Consider the following 23443-nt stretch of genomic DNA (forward strand, 5'->3'; position numbering starts at 1 on the left):
TTCAGGACATTTAGTAGAAGCAGAGACCTCTGCTCTGTGTCACAGCTCTGGCTGTCCTGGAATTTGCTTTATTATACTAGACTGGCCTTTAACTCACAGAAATCCTTTTGCCTCTGCCTACTGAGTGCTGGGAAAAGGCATGAGTGACCACTGCCTATCTCTGTATAGATACTTACATGACATTTTCTGTTTAAATAAGAATAACCATTTTTTAGGTTGTTTCCTTTGTCAACCTGCTTATATATTCATACAATAAATATATCCTCTAATTGCTTTGTAGATGGCAAAATGCTAATCAGTGAAAGAGCCTATTGCTGGCCAAGAGGAATTGCTCAAAGTAGATCTGAAGGAAATTTGGTTGACATGGAAGTCTCAAAATTCTCAAAAAATCATATTACAGGTACAAGAATTTATAATATGGTAACGTTGCTGTGTAATTAAGTCAAATGATTTCCTATACATATGGAATGTTTGCCTCTAAAAATTGCTATGGAAGATATACAAAATTCTCAAGTACAAGTGCTATCAGAAATAGAATAACATTAAAGATAAATGCTTTCTTTTTAAATTGATTTTATTGAGCTTTGCTCCCCTCCCTGTCTCTCCTCTCCCTTTTAATCCTCTCCCATGGCCCGCATGCTCCCAATTAATAAGGAGATCTTGTTTTTTTCTACTTCCCATAATAATTAGATCCCTGTATGTCTCTCTTTGGGTCCTCATTGTTGACTAGGTTCTCTGGAATCATGGTTTGTACGCTAGCTTTCTTTGCTTTATGTTTAAAAACCACTTATGAGTGAGTAGATATGATAATTCTCTTTCTGGTTCTAGGTTACCTCACTCAATATGATGTTTTCTAGCTCTATCCATTTGCCGGCAAATTTTGAGATATTGCTATTTTTTTCTGCTGTGTAGTACTCCATTGTGTAAATGTAGCACATTTTCCTTATCCATTCTTCAGTTAAGGGGCATTTAGATTGTTTCCAGGTTCAGACTATGACAAACAATGCTGCTATGAACATAGTTGAGCACATGTCCTTGTGGCACGATGGGGCATCCTTTGGCTATATACCCAAAAGTGATATTACTGAGAAATCACCACACTGATGTCCAAAGGGGCTGTGCACTCCACCAGCAATTCAGGAGTGTTTCTTTACCCCACATCCTCTATAGTATAAGTCGTCCATAGCACAAGTTGTCATAATGTGGCCATTCTTACAGGTGTAAGATGGAATCTCAGAGATGACTAAGGATGTTGAGCAGTTCCTTAAGTGTCTTCATCCATTTTAGACTCCTCTGTTGAAAGTTCTCTGTTTAGGTCTGTACTCCATTTTTTATTGGATTATTTGTTCTTTTGATGACCAATTTCTTGAGTTCTTTGTCTATTTTGGAGATCAGACCTCTGTCTGATGTGGGGTTGGTAAAGATTTTTTCCCCATTCTGTAGGCTGTCATTTTGTCTCATTGATCATGTCCTTTGCTTTACAGAAGCATCTCACTTTCAGGAAGTCCCATTTATTAATTGTTTCTCTCAGTATCTGTGCTGCTGGGATTATATTTAGGAAGTGTTCTTCTGTACCAATGCATTCAAGGGTACTTCTCACTTTCTCTTCTATAAGGTTCAGTGTGGCTGGCTTTATGTTGAGGTCTTTGATCCATTTGGACTTGAGTTTTGTTCATGGAGAGAGAGATGGATCTATTTTCATTCTTCTACATGTTGATAACCAGTTATGCCAGAACCATTTGTTAAATATTTTTTCTTTTTTCCACTAAATATTTTTTGCTTCTTTGTCAAAAATCAGGTGTTCGAAAGTTTGTAGATTAATATCCAGAGACCATTGCAGTTTGTAAATTAAACCACCAAGGAGGGTCAGTTCAGTTACCTGACTCAGACATCATTGTTCATGTACCCCAGGGAAACATAACCATAGGAGAATTTCAGGAGGTATCTCTGAGAGCATTTCTGGATCCTCCACCAAAGCTGAACCATAATCTCTCCTGTACTGTAAGCCCTCTTTTGGAAATAAGGTTAAGCAACCCTAAAACCATAAGAGCTATTTTGCTGGAGATGAAAATTGGAGCAGAAGTAAAAATAGATCCCCTGAGCCAAGTCATGACAAAAATGGTGTGTTTATACAGCCTGGACAGAGAAGGCCCTTTCCAAGCACTGAACAACTGCTATGTCTACAAAGACACCATCCAAGCAAAGTTTCTTGATCTGAGCCACGTAATGTACATAGTCATAGCTGTACAAGCTGAGGCCATTCAGCCACCAGCTGCTACTATTTGGAATTATATTCACAAAACCACTTCCATTGGAATTTATGGGCCCAAATATATCCATCCAAGTTTTACTGTTGTTTTTGTAGTTTGTGTTTTTGTTGGAACTTTTGTTTTAAATTTAAGAGATTAACTCTTTTTTTCTCAAATATTTGGACAACCCTTCAAGTATCATATAAACTCCATAACATGAACATTAAGAAAACCATAGCATAAAAGTAAAAAAAAAAAACAAACAAAAATACCTGATCTTGTAGAGGCTTATTTTTCAATGTTTCTTTCCTTCAAATACATATGTATTATCCATTATTTCATCAGTTTAATGTTCTTCTGTACAGAATGCTGCATGCTCCAGCAATGCTTCTACCAACACTGTATTTAATATGCTAATAGAATTCTCAAGGGTCAACTCTTTTGAGCATGTACTTTCTCAGTTAAAAACCTTGTGGAGATTATAAATAATTGGATTTAAAGCAGAAATCAATGTTATAGTAACAAAGTATCAGGATGACATTTTTTTAATTTTTTTTAACATTTATTTACTTATTATGTATACAACATTCTGCCTCGATGCATGCCCACATGCCAGAGGAGGGCACCAGATCCCAGTACAGATGGTTGTGAGCCACCATATGGTTGCTGGGAATTTAACTCAGGACCTCTGGAAGGGCAGCCAGTGCTCTTAACCTCTGAGCCATCTCTCTAGCCCGATGATGACATTTCTAAAGAAGATAAAAACATGAATGTAGCTAATTCTTCCTAAATGCTAAATTCTAATACTGTCTTCAAATAGCATGTGAGTGTGTATGGGGGGGCATAAAATGTTTTTGTATGTAAATGTTAGTAAGTGTACTGAGTATTATAAATATGAAAACAGTACTCATATGTCTGAAAATGATGAATAAGGCAGTGGGTAGAGACACATTAAAAAGTAAGTTTTTGTAAAGCTGGAAGCAACAAAGAGAAAATGGTGGATGAATTCAATATATAGCATTAATAATAATCTGCATGTTAAGAAAATTATTCTACAATGATACCAAGAACAGTAAAACTCGAGAGTTATAATGTCTAGTTGGTGAGTGGAGAGTTTTATTATGATATGCTCTGTCCTTAGTGACTATGGGCTCCGGCAACTGAATACTAGAAGTTTTCCTGCTCACTATAAGCTACACATTGATTTTGTAATTGTTTCTTTTTGTAACTCAGATGTACAGTAGAGATGTTCAAAAAACTACAAACAAAATGTTACTTTCTTTTCTTACTAGCTCAAAATAAGTTATCTTAGCCTCATGATCTGAAAGTTCAGGTCGTACCATACCTGTAGTTTGGGGAGGGCATAATAAATCATAGAATGCCTTGATTAGACAATGTTGACAGAGACCTACTCAAAAGAGTGGCCCCTAATGGACCCCAAAACTATTATTAACCCTCAGTGATGCCCTTAAGGCTCCCTTCTAAAAAAGGCTTAGGTCCGGCCCTCTGTTAGCAAAGCAATTGATCCTTCTGTGATGTAGAGTTGTGTCTTCAAACACCCTTTGCATTAATGAAAAATTTTCTTGCTCTGTGTCTTGATATGTGAAGTTGAAAAGTAAAGATAGATTGCTTTTGTCTCCTAATATGTGACATTTCTGAAAACCCTTCAGCATGTGAATTTATATTAGTTCTAAAAGATTAGGCACAATGATATTGTCTCCATATTCATTATACAAAACATTACAACAGTATAGCAAATACTTCTTATGAAATTGTACTTTGCCAGGGTAAAGCCATGCCACAAAAACTCAAGTGTACTTTGAAGAACTGCTGCCCTGGTATTTCTTCTCACCGTGGCCACCTTTGATCAGTATAAAAAGAGAAATCAATAGAACTTGTGTTTAGAGTCCAAATTGTTCTTTTAATTGTAGATTTCATAAGGATAAATATGATAAAATTTTATTGGTGCCTTTTAAAATTAATTTAACTTTACTTATTCTTTCTCATGGGTAAATAAAACTCCTAGGTACCATTACATAATAAACAACTGCCAAGCATCTTTACCAACTTATTTACATATATATGTATATATTCATATATTTTAAAAATATACTCAAAGCAACAAAAAAACTCTTAGGATTGCCTGAAATGAATAGTAAGAGAGAAAGCTTAAGTGTCCAATAAATGAAGAAAGGGAATCTGTTAGCATCCTACTTTCACACTGTGGAAGAATATTCACCTTTATTACTTTGTAATTTATGTGTTGTTGGGGTTTCTGTCTTGCCCGGGTCCCACAATTGTTAAATCCCAAAGAAATCACACAGAGGTCTACATTAACTATAAACTAATTGACCCATTAGCTCAGGCTTCTTATTAACTCTTATAACTTATATTAGCCCATTATTCTTATCTGTATTAGCCATGTGGCCCAGTACCTTATTCAGCGGGGCAATCACCTCTAGATTTTTCTGTGGCTGGGGTCACACTGCCAACCAGGAGTTTCTTCTTCCCAGAATTCTCCTGTTCTCATTGACCAGCCTCTACTTCCTGACTGGTTGCCCCACCTATACTTCTTTCCTGGCTACTGGCCAATCAGCATTTATTTAAAATATAGTTGACAGAATATAAACCATTGTCCCACACCATTTATTTTAACAGAATCACATTAGAGGTGAGGGGGGCAGGTTATTTAAATTCAGATATGTCTGTAACTTAGTTTAAAATTAAAGGAATATCTTGTGTTTACTCAATAAGCATGATTCTAAGAAAAATTTAAACCACATTTTGCTGAAATAGATCTGTGTTAATCCTCTGGTAAGACAAGGAATAAGCTTGAGGGGAGTGAGTAATTACCTCTAGGTTCAGAGATTATTAATTGCTGAAGCCTTAGGTACTGATAAAAGCGTTGATAGTGTTCCATTAGCAGTTAAAGTCATACATTAGTAATGTGATTTACCCATGATCCCATAGCTATACTAAAGCTCCTCTATTTCTAGTATATATATTCACTGTGTTTGTTTGTTGAATTTTCCTATATATGAACCACTGTTCTGAGTTTAAAAAACCTTAACTATATGTGTGGTGTGAAAAGGTATTTTAATTTCTAGAATACATAATGCAAACTATAGTTTCAAGGAAAAAGTCAATGAGTTGTTTCTAAGCATGATGGATACTCACTGCCACAGGCTCTGCTAAAGATGGATCACCAAGCATTAGTGGAACGTCTTCTCCAAGAGGCTGTTATTCTAACCTCAGCTGTTAAGCTCGGAAGAAGCTGGAGGGAACTTGCTGAGAAATCTGCAGGACTCACTAAGCATCAGATGCAGGCGTATGAAATTCCTTACCGAGGAAAATCTGGAGATGTTTCAGCCGAGGTGAGATTTTCATATGTTCTATTCAGTGGTGACAAACTGTAGCTAAGTAGAGAAAATGTAATTTAGTCTTTTCCATGTTTATGAATTAATTGAAGGAACATTCAGGAACATTTAGTCCCTACTAATTGAAGTTATTTTCTGGTAACCCTGTTGGAAATGTCTGAAATATATATCATACTTCTAAAAAACATATTTATATTTCTCTTGTTAGATTTTATATTTACATGGTTTTTGAGCAAATTAATCCATTAAATTGGAGCAGTGAGGACACAAGTCTACAAGAATTTAAGGCATAGAACAGGTACATTTTTGAGGTAATAAATACTCAAGTCAACTCACAGAAGATATTCTTAATCATTTATGACAAGTGATAGGACTTGATGATGAATCCTAGGAGGGGAATGATATGGAGCCACTGAAAATGACTGACAGAGATATCAAAGAGTCATTTCATCTTTTTTCTAATTCTATGTACAGTAAGAATTATTAATATCATATACAGAAAGAAAGCATTTAGTGCAAAGATATTCATCACAAAACCTGCTTGTTTCATCAGTATTATTACATGGATTCTGTTACGCACATTGCATACATGTATTTCTTCAGATTACCATAATAGCAATGTGATCTAATTTTTTTCATATAAATTACAATGTTTCCCATTAATGAGTATATGGTAGATGCCCTGTATCTTTCAGCAAGTTAAAACTTTTTCAAGATGTTTAAGTTAAGGCCAATATTCTCTGAGATGGTGACATTATAAGCACAATCTGCATGTTCTGTGTCATTTTGGGTCCTAGAGACAGATGGATGGAAGGATGGACACACACACACACACACACACACACACGTTTTTCAAGACAGGGTTTCTACGCATAACTAGCTCTCCTGGAACTCACAGACGTTCAGACTGCCTCCCTCTCTCAAGTGCTGGGATTGAAGGCCTTTTGACCTTTTCTACAATGCCTGGCCTTAGAGATGAATATTTGCTTTTCAGATTCCTCTTCTTACTTTGCATTCTGTTAGGTGATCAGGTTGCAGGCTTTCTAAGAGAGTTCAGTAGGTCAAGACAGTTGACTCCTTCCAGCTGCAACAGGTGTCAGCAGGACAGTTGCTGAATCCCTGAAACCCAGCTCACAAGTAAGGACTTCTAAACAAATTCTGTCCAGGAGCAGCTAGGGACTGGACACATACGTCCCACTTATTTGCTACACTTATCTTCATAAACCTAGAGGGGAACTGAAGCCTATCAATGAGCAGAATCCAGAGTGAGCATAGCATACAAGATGGACACAAGTGTTTTCTGAGGGAGCTGAAAAGTCAGGAACCTTGAGGGAGAAGAGAATACTGTGAGAACTGTGCTGTTGTGCTCCTGACATTTCAGTAAACTAGTTAAAAAGCTGTCCAGTAGAAAACTGCTATTCTTTTATCACGATAGGGCCTTGCTTTTGTGAGTTTTGTTTAGATTTACTGGAGAGCTGTTTGTCCTGCCAGCCTTGCTAAGCATCTGCATTTTCTCTAATTGTGTTTATTGTTTGTCTTCCCTCCAATCTCAACGCAGGCTAACTAACCCACAGCCTATTTGTCCATTATTTACCTTCACACATCCTCAGTCGTAAGTGACTAAGTCTGTGTGTGAGGCTGATAAAAGCTCAGAAACCTAAAGGAAACTCCCTAGAACACTACAGCCAGAGTCTGATTCCTGCTATCACTTAGGAAAACAAAGGCATTTGGGCCTGAAGCCATTCTAAATGTCGTATAGGAATTTTACCTGTTTGGCCACTTGCAAGGACAATGCATGTAATTTCCACATCCCCAAACATTGTTGGAGAGTGTTGTTTCTTTCTGGGGAAAGAGCCATCTTAAATGAGATGGGTTTGACAAGTTAGGTAGTTGATATGTAACTACTTATATTTGGAGTGTGGTGGTTAGGAACTGGCTTTGGGGTGAGGGAACACGAATTTAATGTTCCTTTACTGTGCTGTCTTTGTTTCTTTCATGTCATTTACTCTGACATATGATCTATGGGCCCTGTGTCCCTGGTATAATATTTTCTTCTGTGACACAGGAACCTTGGAATCTCAGCAGGTTCTCTCAGGACGCAGCTTGACAACTATGACATTATCTTGCTTCCAAAATAAGCCTGATCTTCTTTGTCAAACCTCAGGCTGACTGAAGAATGGGGATACTGAATGTACCTTTCCTATATATTTTAGTACTTTTGACCATTAAGTATTCTTTTTGAAGTGAAGAGAAAGTCTTTTGAGAATTCTGAGAATGCCACTTTTTAAAATAAACACCTCCTCAATTTATATTTTAAGTTAATATAAATACTACATTAAAGCTACTACATATAATGTTTAGAACCAATCATTTGCATGTAAGCATTTTAAAAATTATTTTTGTAGGTTTTTAAAAGATCTGTTGATATCTGTATGTATGTCTAGGCAGCACATGCGTGGTTGGTGCCCGTGGAGGCTGGATTTGGTGTCACATTCCCTGGGACTGCAATTACAAAGAGTTGTCAACGTCCATTTGGGTGCCAAGAATTGAAACTGGGTCCTCTGTAAGCGAAGTCAGTGAACTACTTCACTGCTGAACTGCTTCTTCAGCCCATGCAAAAGACGTTTTAATAAAAATGTTTTTATCAGAAAATATGTTTATAAAATATAAAAATGTAAGTGATGTCTTTTTCTTTAAACAAGAACACAAATCCATTTTTATTTATTGAAATTAGGAAAGGGTACAGCATCACACAGATTCTGTGTCCAGTGGCCTTTGCAGGAAGGTTGCTTCGGAATTTGGCACGAACCCTGGCATGGGCCCCAGGAACTTTCCCCCATAACTCTGGTTTTATTTAGCTTGCCTCCAGGGGTCGCTGTGAGGGTTTTTTTTTTTTTTTTGCTTCATACACATAAGCGCATCTCTTACCCAAGTAAAATTCAGTTTCATCTCAGGCATAAACACCTTCAATTTTAAGAAGAGCTGTGTGCTCTTTCTGATTCTAGAGACCTTGTTGTTGCCAGCAAATGTCCTTGTACCACAGCCTTCCAGCCACGTTTGCCTTTCAGAAGTCCTCTTCCCAGCAGGATCCAGGAATCTGCCCCCAAAGTGTGCAACAGGAACTTCCCTCACCTCCCCCCAGCACTTTGTTTGGTTTTGTTTTTCATTCGTTTGTTTGTTTGTTTTTTCTGTGAATGTTAATATAAATTCTGTGTAGTTTTTCTGAAGATATTTAAAGATTTCATTTAAAAATACAAGAACCCATTAAATACCAGAAAGACAGCACAATTTTTTTTATTGAGAAAAGGAAAAAAAAAAACAAGTTTCCGCCTCCTCCCAGCCTCCCATTTCCCTCCTCCTCCTCCCACCCTTCTCCCCCTCCCCCCCCACTCTCCTCTCCCCCTCCCTCTCCAGTCCAAAGAGCAGTCAGGGTTCCCTGCCCTGTGGTAAGTCCTAGGTCCTCCCCCCTCCTTCCATATCTAGGAAGGTGAACATCCCAACTGGCTAGGCTCCCACAAAGCCAGCACATAATGTAGGATCAAAACCCTGTGCCATTGTCCTTGGCTTCTCATCAGCCCTCATTGTTCGCCATGTTCAGAGAGTCTGGCCCTATCCCAAGCTTTTTCAGTCACAGTCCAGCTGGCCTTGGTGAGCTCCCAATAGATCAGCTCCACTGTATCAGTGGGTGGGTGCACCCCTCGTGGTCCCGACTTCTCTGCTCATGTTCTCCCTCCTTCTGCTCCTCATTGGGACCTTGGGAGCTCAGTCCAGTGCTCCAGTGTGGGTCTCTGTCTCTATCTCCATCCATCACCAGATGAAGGTTCTATGGTGATATGCAAAATATTCGTCAGTATTGCTATAGGATAGGGTCATTTCAGGTTCCCTATCCTCAGCTGCCCAAGGAACTAACTGGGGACATTGCCTTGGGCTCCTGGGAGCCACTCTAGGTTCAAGTCTCTTGCCAACTCCAGGGTGGCTCCCTTAACTAAGAATTGTGCTTCCGTGCTCCCCTATCCAACCTTCCTTTATCCCAATCATCCTTTTTCCCCAAGTTCCCCCCATCCTCCCCTTCTCACTTTTCTCTCCCCTTCCTCCCTTACCCCCATCCCACCCCACCCCCAAGATCCCAATTTTCTCCCCGGCAATTTTGTCTACTTCCCATAGCCAAGAGGATAACTATATGTTTTTCCTTGGGTTTTACAGAGAAAAGCTGCAGTTTTCAAATCTAACACTTTTCTAGGCCGGAGGCTGGGACTCAAGTCAATCTTCTACAGATTACTAGCAAACATGACATTAATTTCTCTGTGACTCTCTTCCATGGAATCTTCCTAACAATAAAGATTAGGTTCCTTCTTTCCTATTTGCTAAAGACCCTAACGGTTCCTCTCACACTTTAAATTTCCTCTGCCCACTCACCACCCGTCTAGGACAGGCACCAGAAGGCTTAGTTCCGTTGGCATGCCACACAGGGCCACACTGTCTCCATGGAGACACAATGAAGCTAAGATTTTTAATCACCATGTGTTTTTCATCTCTGACACTATTCAAGTGTAGAACAGTGCAGTCAGCCAGGTGTCCCGTAATTCTTTTTGCAGTAGTGCAAGTCTAATTCTCTTTTGTATCCTCTAGAAGCAGTTCTTATTTCCCCCTTTCTGATTTACAACTAGAGTGCTCGAAGCATTTCATCCTATATGTAAATTAAAAATGAGAATGTAGAACTGTTGTGATTTCATGTTAGATAACTTACTTCTTATGCAGGCATAAGGACCCTGATTTGTTCTTGTTAGATTGCTTGTACTTCTTATGCAGGCATAAATCTAATGTTTACATTAGTTTGAAATTAGGATGAACTATTAATTTTTAAATTTTTTTTGAACAAGCTCCACTACAGAACTATATCTCCATCAAGAAGCACATAATGACAAAAAAATAAAAAATAGTTGTGTGTCAGTCGCCATGAGAATCTTCACACATCTCATTAATTTCAGCGAACAGTAAGCAAGGCGTTAGAATCATCCTCTTTCTAACACACAGTAACCTACTCTGAGTATCAATGCATTTATGTAGCATCCAGAGTGACATGGTGAGTGATAGAACTCGGGTTTGGAATTTTGTTAGTCTTACTTGTGTTTCTAACTGCGAATCTTTACAGAATTGACTGATTAAACAAAGATCAAAAAAATCAGGAAAATGCAGGAGATGCCACCTATGGTATTTTAGTTACTGAGAGTCCCTGAAGTGGACTCTTGTTAGCAATGAGGTCTAGAGAGCACTGACAAGAAGTCATGTGTGAAGGAGGAAGACATGACATTTCATTTCATTTGCTGGAATCCAGAGGCAAGACTCTTCAGGCAAAGCTCCCTTGCCTGGATTCCAGTTCTGTTAGTCCATTCATTAACTCCCATGACTTTGGACACGTTGCTTGGCTCTTCTAATAACTTTTTTTTTTAACTGAGTTGTATAGCACAACCTTTTCAGGAATTTAGACGGTCAGGTAAAATAACATGTATAAAATATTTTTGATAGTTGACGGCAGTTGTCATTATAAAACACAAAGTACCTATTATTTTGTTGGATTTGACAAATCTATGACCTTGAGTCATTTTCTGGAAAATGGAATAAAATGCAACCATTTTTAGTGATGTGAATGAAAAAGAATGTAGTTAAGAAAAAATGTCGACAGTAATTTCAAGGTTTCTGTGCTGAGAAACTAGCAAGATGTTAACATATAGGAAAAAATGAGAAAAAGTCTTGGCCAATAAACTTTTCCTTGTGGGCTTAAAATTTAATTGTCCTTGGAAAATATCTCTCACAAAAGGTAGAAAAGATGGCTTTGGACTATGAGAGTGATCCTGCTCACAGGACACGTAGGTCTTTGTTTATTTGGGTGCTCTATTGTCTCCTTATTTATCTGAGCCTTGCCCTGTTGCAAAGGTATGTAAACCTTTATTGTTTTGCAGTAAGATCTAAACTTATTCTTTCATAAAGGGAAAAGTATTCTGTGGAAAATCAAGAACTTGTGGCAGAATGTACCCTCTCATACCCTTAGTGTTGGAACTAGAGATGGCACAGTTATAATTTTTACCATTTTTTTGAGACGGGGTCACATAGAGCTTGGTCATGAGCTCACTGTGCAGTTTAGAATGACCCTGAACTGCTGCTCTCCCAGCCTCCACTTGAAGGCATGGGCCCCATACATGTTTACATGATGGTGGTGACTGAATTAAGCTTTATGGTTGATAGACGAGCATTCTATCAATTAAGGGACATTTCCCAGGACTTATTTTAAATTTTCTTTATCAAGTCTGTTTTAAAGAGGGAAATGGGCCTGTGATTTTAGAAAAGCAGCTAAGCATATAATCCAACAGCAGTGTTTGTAAAAGTCACTTGGTAATAAAATAACTGTGTGATGATCCTTTAGTGAAATGACTAGTGACCTGGATTCTTGACTGTCTTTGTTACTAAGTTTCAAACTCAACAGTAGTTACCTGTGACCTAGGACCTAACGTGTCATATTTACACGTTACATATTTACATCTGTTGGTTCACGTACTTAGTGGTGCTTTGATGACATTCTATACACTTCAGTTTATTTCACAGCAGGAAAAGAAAAATCTCAGAGAAAAATTTGACCAAAATTTCTCTCTTTTGTCACATTTTAACCAAACACTGTGTCTCTTTTGAGGAAGTAGGAAGGCCCAGAGGAGTTAGCGTTTTTCTTTTCTGAAGACAATAATCACCTGTTTTAAACATTATTTACGCATTTACTAATTAGAGATGGTATAAAATAACCTAGATATTGTAAATGATGTGCTGAATACAGAACACATATAATATCCATTAGAAAGCCTAACTTGCCTCAGTACTTCTGCAGCTAATGGTACTTAAAATGAAATACTGCTTCTACAATTTTATGAGATAAGTAGGTGGATTATTAATCCTCTAATATGGAAAAAGGCAATTATCCAAAAGTAATTAAAGTCAATTAAATTCTTTATGTTATTTCTATTTTATGAGTTAAAAAAGACAGACTGGGATGCTCAGTCTGATCTTGCTGCCTTTTGTCATCCACTGCAAAGTCTAATGAGTTGTATTGGCTTCCAAGAAGAAGTACACTAAAACTGTAAAACTTTATTATTCTTGTCTCTATTTTTGTTTCAGTTCATTTGGCATTACATATTTCATCATCTCTGCTCCCTTACTTTTACTATGTCTGCTAATACTGGAAAGGTAAATGGAGGGAAAGATGTATTTCTCCTATACATATACTAGGACCCTGGAAAACCACTTTACTAATTAGACTAAATGCTTTGCTACTTCTCTGTGTATAAACAGAGAGGAGCACATGGATGAAAAATTCAGAGTGCTATCCTTCATTAGCATCATGTTTCCTATTCCAGGATTAGATCATACTGCCAGGAAGGTAGCATTAAGAAATCTAAAGGGATGGGAAATGGCTTAGTGGGTAAGGACTTTGACCATAAACCTGAGAACCAGAGTTCTTAGCTGAATCTCAGCTTCCATGTAAATGCCAGGTGGGCATGGCAGCTCCCTAAAATCTTAGCAGTTACAAAGTAGAAAAGGGGAATCTCTGGAGCAAGCTGATTAGGTAGACTGGATGAGAAAACTCTGTCTTGATATACAAAGTTGGAGCCCCTGATCTCAGCTTCTGGCTTCCATAAATAAGTGCACACATACACGCATATCCTACACAGGTGAACACATTTACACAAATGCATACCATGTATACATATACCCAGAGAAGGAAATCTGACAGCAGAGATGTAAGGATGGAGCTCTGCACCAAATGTTTGTGACAGAGTTGAAAAGGCTGGGGGAATTTGTTCTGTGGTTCAGAATAACTCACTTTTCCTAATTTTCTGAGAAATCACCCCACTGACATCCAAAGGGGCTATGGAAGCTTGCACTCCCAGCAGCAATGCAGAAGTGTTCCCTTTTCCCCACAATCTCTCCAACATAAATTGTCATCAGTATTTTTAATCTTGGCCATTCTTACAGGTGTAAGATGGAATCTCACAGTTGTTTTGATTTGCATTTCTCTGATGACTAAGGATGTTGAACATTTCCTTAAGTCTTTTCAGCCACTTTATATTCTTCTTTTGAGAGTTCTCTGTTTAGGTCTGTACTCCATTTTTTTTTATTGGATTATTTGTTCTTTTGACGACCAATTTCTTGGATACTTTGTATATTTCTTGGATACTTTGTATATTTTGGAGATCAGACCTCTGTCTGATGAGGGGTTAGTGAAGATCTTTTCCCATTCTGTAGTTGTTTAGTCTTGCTGACTGTGTCCTTTGCTTTACAGAAGATAGACCCAGTAATACCACTTTTGGGTATATATCCAAAGTATGCTCCATCGTGCCACAAGGACATGTGCTCAGCTATGTTCATAGCAGCATTGTTTGTCATAGTCTGAACCTGGAAACAACCTAAATGCCCCTTGACAGAAGAATGTATAAGGAAAATGTGGTATATTTACACAATGGAGTACTACACAGAAGAAAAACAAGACATCTTGAATTTTGCAGGAAAATGTATGGAATTAGAAAACATTATGTTGAGTGAGGGAACCCAGACCCAGAAAGACAATTATCATATATACTCACTCATAAGTGGTTTTTAAACATAAAGCAAAAAAAACAAAAAACAAAAAAAAAACCCCTGCCTACAAACCACGATTCCAGAGAACCTAGACAACAATGAGGACCCTAAGAGAGACATATATAGATCTAATCTCTATGGGAAGTAGAAAAAGACAAGATCTCCTGAGTAAATTGGGAGCATGAGGACCTTGAGAGAGGGTTGAGTGGGGAGTGGAGAGGCAGGGAGGGGAGCAGAGGAAAATGTATAGCGCAATAAAAATCAATTAAAAAAACAAAAAACAAAAAAAGACCAACTCACTTAACCCCGTATCAGCACACTTCCTTTTGATAACCATAGCGTAAGAACAGTGTCTACATGTTTTACTTTAGTCATAATGTTAAACAAAACTTGGAAAAAAAATTTAAAAGCTGGATTAGATGTATGGTAAGATAAATGTGGATGAGGTGTTGCTAATCTACAACTCATCTTCGGTATTTAACTTGGGCTGATCTGAAAAGAAAATTATTGATTCAACACGTTATTCCTTTGATCATTTCTGGGGATGAAGACATTATTTTCTTAGTATTTTTTTATAAAATGTGAATCTTTTGTGAACTACTTGGATCTGTATTATATTTGAATACAGAATCCCACCCAATTGATACAAGCGAAAGACTTAGATAAATCCAGACCTCCCCAGCAGAAGAAAATAGCCAAAAATCCAAGCAGGAAGAGAAGAATCAAAAATCTAGGATTAGCTGGTTCAGTGACTTTGTTTCAGGAACTAGCTGACGATAAAGTTAGATTGTAACCTTGAGAATAATCTTGAGAAACTAGGAAGTTTCCCCCTTGTGATTTTAGGAACTAGCTGATAATGACCTTGAGTGATCTTGAGAGGCAGGGAGTTGCCCCCTTGTGACTTTCTATGACACCCTCCTTGCCCCTTTTGGATTATTGGGCAGTGGTTTCTTCCCATAAAAACCCCTTTTCCAGGACACTTGGTGTCGAACTCTTCCCCTGCATGGGTTATGAGACTAGGCCCTATGAGTCTCGGCCCCAGTGCACTGGTTCCTGTCTCATCTCATCATTAAAGCTTTGTGTGATTGCATCAAGGATGGTCTCTCGTGAGGGGTCGTGTTATCCCAAGACTTAAGTGAGAGTCTTCCCACACTGGGGGTCTTTCACAAGCAAGTTATCTTCTGTATTTTTGTCATTGTTATATTCTCATTTTATGGAGGCAAGTATAAATAAAATATAAATTCTGAAAATTAAATATGGACATGTTAAAGAATTTGAATCCAAATATAATATATGTTCTCTATAAAGGACAAAAACTGATTGGACCATTTATTGCATTGAGGAAATCTGGCTTTGTGAAGAAAAGCTTAATATAAAAAAGTTACGTTGACCTCATCTGATATTTGTTTACTGAAGAATAACATATTTCTTACATTTCAGTGTTCCTTCACTGTATGCAGTTTATAGCTGTTGTCAGACTGTGAGTTTTCTTTGCTTCAGTATTATTTGTCCCTTTAATTATTGTAGTGGTTTAAGTGGGGAACTTCTCCAAACGGCTCATGCATTTGTTCACTTTGGTCCTCAGTTTGTTGGTGCTGGTTAGGGGTGTGAATGGAACTTTTATGACATGGAGCATTCATGGAGGAAGTTTGTCACTGGAGGTGGGCTTCAAGAGCATATAGCTTGCTCACTTCAAGCTTCCTTCTTCTGCTTCCCATGTGAGGTTTAGCTGTGGTCTCTCAGCTTCTTTTTCGAGGTGCTTGCTGCATACCTCCCCAGCTATTATTGACATCTAGTCCTCTGGATACTTAGTTAAAATCAACTCTTTCTCCTATAGGTTGGTTTTGGTCATTCATTTTTGACACACCAACAGAAAAGCAACTAATCTACTTTTCAAAAACAATTAAAACATTCTTTTGTCTTTATTCTTCTGGCTAATGAAAGCTAGCCTTTCTTTCGAATGTTTTAAATGGGCTATCTCTTCAGTCCTCAATAATCTTAAATTATCTATCTGGAAACATTAGAATTTAACCCACAAACTATTTTTCTTTATAATATGTTCATATTTGTATTTTTTCCTTCCTTTAAAAATTCATCCATTTCTTGATGATTAGTCCTCTGTTTATATTTCTCTTCTTCCAGAACTCAAATTCTGTATGTGATCCATTTGTTGCGTGGCTTCTGTTTATTTGCACTTGTCTTCCTGTAGGCACTTCACACTGACATTTTTAGGGTGGAGTCTGTATTCTTGTTCGCCTTTGGTAAATGTGTCATTGAATCACTTGGTGTTAGAAGATGGAAGGGAGGCAAAAGAAAAGGATGCCCTCTGTGGTGTGATGGTGAAATTTTAATAACTGGTTTTGCAAGAGGGGAAACTCCTCAATCATTGCCTTTGCTAACTTCCATGATATAAATACTCCCAACTTTTATGATTTTAATCCATTAATACTAAACACACACTCACACAAAACCAGCTATGTGGGGCTGTGGAACTGACTCCAGATAAGTTACTAGATAGATATCCTTTTGAGTCAGCTGGGTACCACCGTCTTTTGTAACATGAATACAATTCTGTACTCTAACTCTACCCTGTCTCCATTCTTTGCTTCTGTATCTTACTTGTGTCTACAATGGTACACTTACTGAAGTTTAAATTTCCATTCACTTTTCTTTGGCACAGTAGAAGTCTCACATATTTTCTTCATTACTGTGACATGAATAATGTTCAATCCTTGACTGCTTTCAGGTCATTTGACCATTTTAAGTTTTCATCAGATAGCCCCTGTCCATTATCTCATATTCCATATGGTTAAAAATAAAGCTTCCTTATCTTGCTCCTATTAAAAGTTTACAATTTTCTATGTATACTACTAACAATCATTGCATGCAAACTGTCATATAAGTTCTTTTTAGGGTGCCTTATTGAAGAAAGAAGACTGGAAATTATTATACATACTTCATAGCTTAAAAATTCCAAGCTCAAACTGAACTATCAAAGAAGCAATGGAACCTGGATGTGAGCATAGGACTATTGGCAGTAAAACCCAATTTCCTTTTTTGCAACATATGAGTCCTCATCAAATGACAAGAGCTTGTCATATGGCAGGAGAGGTGGCTCATCAGTTAAAAATATTGGTTGTTATTGAGGAGTACTGGGTTTGGCTCCCAGCACCCATATAGTGGCTCACAAATTGCATCTCCAGTTTCAGGAAATCCAAAACGCTATTCTGTCCTCTGAGGGTGCCAGTCACTCACATAGTCCACATATATTATGTGCACATAAGACAAAATAAAACTTTAAAAGTTCCTGTCTTTCTCACATTGATTCATACAGGTTAATCTAGAGGTACTTTTTGTAATTGTTATTACCAAGTCTTATCTGTTTACTCATTGTTTGTCCAAATGATTGCCTTGTTCCTATATCTAAGCACCATGCTTTTTTTCTCATGACCTTGCTGTAATAAAAATTCTTGAAGGATATGCATTCAGTGAATTTTGACTTAGCAAGTAAAATAATTAGTGGAAAAGCATGTATTTACCATATTTAAACTATGTGTGATAGTATTTTTTTTGCCATCTGGGTTGAAAGTCACAGGTAATTTTGTATATGGCAAATTAGATTTTATACTGAAGAAATATGTAGGCTTTGTTGTATTGAAGAGAAAAAAAAACCTGGATGGCAAATCCCCTTCATATTTTAGTTCAAGTCAGGAAGGTCATCTCTGTCCTGTGTTTCCACCCTAACACTCTCATACCCATGTCAGGGGTCATCAAATAAGTTCAAGGCAATATCCTCTCTTGCATTTCTGATTAATTTAGCCACTCCTTTCTTTGTACTTTCGGAAGACTTAAATAGAGATCAGACTTCAACAGTCAATCCATGTTTCTCTGAATTCCAGTGCTGACTGCACTGTTCTGTGTTGTGTGCAAGCTGTCTAATGTGAGGGAGTTATGTAGTACTTAGTATAAGTGCATGGAGGAATGTAGGCTCTAACTTATACCATCCCTGTGTACATCTCCAGTCTCCTATGTCTCCGGGCAGGACAGAGAAGTCGACTCACATCTAAACACTCCTGCAAGCTTTTCTGTAAATGCTAAATTTCCTTGCTGCAGCAAGACATGCCATGCAGAGCTTAACTGCCTGGGTAAGACAGTGGGGTGGTTTTACTGTCCATGAGTATAAAACCACTTGTATGTCAGCATATAAAAGAGCTCTGAAACCACCCATTTGAAATCCCCAACAGATATCTATGTTCTCTGGTATTTTATGCTAATCTTCTGTGCTATATCACCTTTTACTCACTGCTGTCAGTCATTGCTTATTGTAAATATTTCCAAATACATTTCTGTTTCCTACTCAGTCACAAAGGGAATTAGAACAGTCTGGGGAGGCTGTTAAATATACATAACATTATGTTAAACAGTACACAACAATTTGAAAATTATTGTACCAGCTAGTTGAATATTGGTGACTGAGTGGATTCAGTATAGAATATAAGTTTGGAGCATGGACAAACAGTTTTCTGTTTTTTAAATCCATAAAGATTAATCAATCATTTTAGTGTAGCACTGCAGCTAAGTACTGACAGCTGAGATAGAGCCTGACATAAGCTTCTATTAATGTGGCCTAATTTGTTTTTCTTGCTGAATAGCTACTGATAACACTGGTAGTGTGAGTAGTTTGCACAACAGAACCCTTCGAAAAAGAGGACACCCCACTGCCCTTATTTCAGTAGCAGAAGATACAATTTCCCCATAAACCAGATCAGTGATGACAAAGCTTGTATACAAACTCTAAGGCAGTGGTTGTCAACCTTCCCAATGCTGTAGCACTTTAGCACAGTTCCTCATGGCTGTGGTGATCCCAGCCATGAAATATTTTCATTGCTGCCTTATAACGGTAATTTATAACTGTTATAAATCTGTATTTTCTAATGGTCTTTGGGGAGGTTGTAGCCCATAGGTTGAGAGCAGCTACTCTAAGGTGACTTCCGCTTCTATGTCACATACCTTAGCATGATATAACTTTGATAATTATTTTATTCTTTATTTTGCAAAATTAGTCTTTGTAAGAGAGGTGAGGAAATAGGTGTGTATGTCCTCTCCGAAATGCCAACTAGAACAAATAACATCTCACTCTTTGAGCATTTTTATGTGGACTGAAGCAAACCATAATGACATCAGAGATTTATTTCTGCTCACCTCAGTAATTAGACTATCTGGGTAGTAGTGGTGGCAAATGGAAAAATTATATCCAATTACATGGAATGCTGATGTTAATTGAGGTACCATTTTAAGAAAGCAATTATGTTCAATATTAAGCTCAAACTCAGTGCTTTTAACATTTTATAAATGGTAGAATTACAAATAAATCAACTTGGTAAGTCCAAATAAGCAATTACTACTAAAGTTTACATTTCAAATGTTCTAATCATGAGTGTATGCCTTGTTATTTTCTTAGAATAAATTCATGTTAACTTTTGTATATGTCTGTATTCTTCCATTTGCCTTTGTCTCATTCCCTCTGAGCCTGTTGCCTTGGTAACCATCATGTACTTGCTTGTATGTGAAATTCTCCTTTGGCATGCATTTATTTCTATGGGAACAGTGATGTCATTGGTGTGACCTCAGGGGAAGAAAAGTGCAGAAACATAGAATGTTGGTCTTTCTTTGCATCATAAAATGTACCATAAAAGTAAGTTTTTGAGTTAAAGAACTATATTTTTGTTTTTAATTTGATCATCAAACTACAGTTTTCCTTATGTATAGATTTGCTGAATAGAATGAATTAAAAGTGCAAAATGTATTTGCTATCATTGTTATGATATATAGTATTATAAAACAACACAAATACTTATATGTAACAAATCCTATTCTTAAAAGTCAGATAATTAAAAGTTTACCTTAATAGTATTTGTTATTATTAAAAAATATGGTGCTGAAAAGATAATTCTGTAGATAAAGAGGCTTGCCATGAAGCTTGACAACTGAGTATCACTTTTGGGACACACATGGTATGACATAATTTACTCCATCAAGTTATCCCTTGACTTCCACATACATGTATGACATACATTCACTCTCACAACACTAAATAAATAAATACATGAATAATAAAATGTAAATTTTAAATTATGCAAAGAATTTTATATTGAATCAAGGCAATATAAACTAAACAGTGGATCAAGAAAAATGTTCATATTTATAACTATTTTATTTTTGAAAAACACTCTAGTTTTAGAAACAGGGTTATAAAAAATGATAGTGATTATTTTCTACATCAAAAAGTTCACATAATGAGCATTCCATTTTATTTTAACTCCTTTACAGTTTAAATTTTTTTCTCTGTTTCTATCTCTGTCTGTTATTTGTCTGATATTCACATCAATCTATTTTCTTTTCTTTATAGATGATGTGGAAACCTGCCTATGATTTTCTCTATGCATGGAGCAGTCACAATGGAAACAACTGTAGAGATGTGTTACAAGACCTTCAATCAGCTTTGGACAGAATGAAAAACCCTGTCACCAAACAGTGGAGAGACTTAACTGGAACTCTAATACTAGTAAATTCTTTACAGGTTCTGAGAGTAACTGCTTTCACTACTTCTCAGGAAGCATAGACTGAAGCAAGTTTGGGGATAAAGGAAAATGCTAAGTGGGAAAGTGTGTTTGTATGTGTGTGTGTATGTATAAGTGTGTGTATGTGTGTGTATGTATGTATGTGTGTGTGTGAGAAAGAGAGACATAAAGACATACAGAAAGAGACAGAGAGGGAGGGTGAACTCATAAAGATGTCTTACTTTCACTGTGTTTGGAAAGCCATGTTTTACCTTGAGAAACAAATCCTGGAACTCTTACCAAGATTGGATTTTGTAGTCAAATTTCTTTTTGTATGTGGTAAAATGGTAAACAGTAAAATGCTCTGGAACCCAGAAAGAAAAGCCCTTTTCTCTTATTCAATGTTCATTCGGTTTTCTAAAGTTAAAACAGATGAGCGTTTAAATAATATCAAGCAGATAGTTCAATAAACCAGCGGCTTTAATGCGGGTAGTTATCATGAGGCAGAGAAGGCACTTTGGGCCTTCAAAGGCTGCATGCCTTCTGTACATATCTGCATTCGTTAGTGGAATCAGTCAGCATTGCTCCCTGCTCCATGTGCAGAAATTCAGGTAGAAGAGGATGCACAAGGCCAGTGCAAAGTAGGTTTTCTGTCTTGAAAGACTGACTCTAATTTTTGAATAGTCATGCCACATAGCAGAAGAGTGAAGAGGACAAAAAATAAAAATGGGTCCTGAGAGATGAAGCATGCTCCTCTTCTTCAGCATCTTCCAAATAGATATCTGAAAAGAAGACACTGTCCGAAAAACTAGCTTTAAACATGGACTAAAATTTTTCATCAGCTTCCTTCAGTATCTTGGGAATATATACGCCTAATTTGAAGTTTTTCCCCATGATCAGAATGAAAATCCTTTAGCCATCAGGGGTATTTAATACTGAGTTATTACAAACAATTACCATCACCAAAGTACTTTCAGTCCTAAAATACTGACATCTGTGGGTGTGCTCACATGAAGAGGGGGAAGAGAGAGAAAGAAAGAGAGACAAAGAGAGAGACAGAGAGAGAGAGAGAGACAGAGACAGAGAAAACAGATCCTCTCTTGAACTTATTACAAAGCTTGTGGAAGACAAAGTTAATGCAAGACAGTATAGATGTTCATGGTTGGTAGAGTTGACAAAAATGGTCTCTATCCATTAATCCCATGGCTGCCAAATTTTATGTGCTTAGACCTTCCTTTACTAATTTCTCTTAAGGGAGAATGAATCTAATGATAGGCACACAGGTGCTTGAGATGCAAGACAATAATGAGGAAGAATGCAAAATATTTGGCTTCAGTGCTTTTAATGATAAGGATGGGCAACAAAAATGTCATTATTAAACGTGAAATGGCATCTCCAATGAGAGCTGCAAAGGAGAAACTGTGATGCTGGACTAGAGGCTGTCGTGTGAATAGGGAAGAGAGTAGACTCAGCAAGATTGAAAAACAAATAATAAGGCAAGCACTGCATCTGATGTTGACCAGGTGGGAGGTGTGGAACCTAGAAATCAGTAGGTACTTCAGACTGAGGACAATGCGAGTTCTAAGAAGACAGAGGGTCAGGGTACTGAGTAAAAGGATGGGGTTAAAAGGGAAAGGTTAAAGGACAAGAGTGAGGGTGGAGGGAGGAGACTGCGCTCCGGCCACGAAAACCTTTAGGACTTAGGAAGGAATAAACACCTCAAGGGTAATTTGGGTAAACTGAATAAAATTTTGTTTGTGAATTTCTGAATAAAACATATCCATTTGTCTATAGACTAAAGGCGCCATCATTTTAGAGCTTTTAATACTCCCACCCTAACGCATTTGATACATTCAAAAGTAATTTGAACTAGTGCTTAGAACAATTTTCCCAGGGCTTATAGATGCATGTTCAATGACAGAATTTATTTTAGTTAAAAATAAATTCAAGGAGAGGAAAGGAAAAAACCAGCCATTTTGTTAGTTTGGGGCACATGACTTGAAGGGTGGCTTTACTTTTTTGAGAACATTGCTGCTTTCTTATTAATGTGTCCACACTTGTGCATTTCTGCCTGGGGAGCAAGGGTTTAATTACTCGGGTTTTACTGGGTGGGTCACCTTCTCCATCCTTAATACAAGGGAAAGTTTTTAGATTTACTGCAACTTGATATGCTATGCTTTGTTGATATCCAGGGCAGGTCTGCCCTTATCTACATAGAAACAGAGGAGAAGTTTAGGGTGGAGCTTAGAAGGGAGGTAAGTGGCTGGGGCAGGGGCTGGAAAGACAGGTGAGAGGGGAATATGCAGTCAGGCTGTCAAATAAATAAATAAATAGATAAATAAATAAATAGAAATAAATAAATATTGAAAAGGAAAACAAAACACTTTAAGTTTGTACTTCATTGTACTTTGAGATGGTAGTTGGGAATTTTAAGTAGAGTTTTAAAAAGTGAAAACCATCTCAGTAATTTCAGGATAGAACAGTGGTTTAAATATTAACATACACATAAAACTAATGATCTCCTGTATTTTCCCAGGAGAATTTTAAACCCATATCCAATCTGTCATTTTGAATTTGTTCTTATACATTTTTATAAATTGTTTCTACTTTTCTCCATTTTACAATTTCCTTGCTG

The 23443-nt window shown here is 37.3% G+C and overlaps 1 protein-coding gene across 1 annotated transcript; it reads left to right on the top strand.

Moving 5' to 3' along the window:
- The first annotated feature begins 288 nt into the window (after positions 1 to 288).
- Positions 289 to 20984, top strand: Macc1 (MET transcriptional regulator MACC1). The gene is made up of 4 exons (XM_041638805.1): positions 289 to 400; positions 1829 to 2364; positions 5435 to 5623; positions 20658 to 20984. Exons 1-4 carry the CDS (start codon positions 289 to 291, stop codon positions 20868 to 20870), a joined length of 1050 nt encoding a protein of 349 aa, XP_041494739.1. The 3' UTR covers positions 20871 to 20984.
- Positions 20985 to 23443: the final 2459 nt, after the last annotated feature.

Source organism: Microtus oregoni, unplaced genomic scaffold (genome assembly GCF_018167655.1).
Source record: "Microtus oregoni isolate MIOR12 unplaced genomic scaffold, Mior012 000056F_ref0000123, whole genome shotgun sequence".
Classification (NCBI taxonomy): domain Eukaryota; kingdom Metazoa; phylum Chordata; class Mammalia; order Rodentia; family Cricetidae; genus Microtus; species Microtus oregoni.

What these genes read in the sequence shown, in the direction of transcription:
- Macc1 (XM_041638805.1), top strand. Translation starts at nt 289, where the DNA reads ATGCTAATCAGTGAAAGAGCCTATTGCTGGCCAAGAGGAATTGCTCAA. An exon ending in CTCAAAAAATCATATTACAG is followed by an intron (nt 401 to 1,828) that starts GTACAAGAATTT and finishes ATTAATATCCAG; the next exon opens with AGACCATTGCAGTTTGTAAA. An exon ending in GTTTTACTGTTGTTTTTGTA is followed by an intron (nt 2,365 to 5,434) that starts GTTTGTGTTTTT and finishes TCACTGCCACAG; the next exon opens with GCTCTGCTAAAGATGGATCA.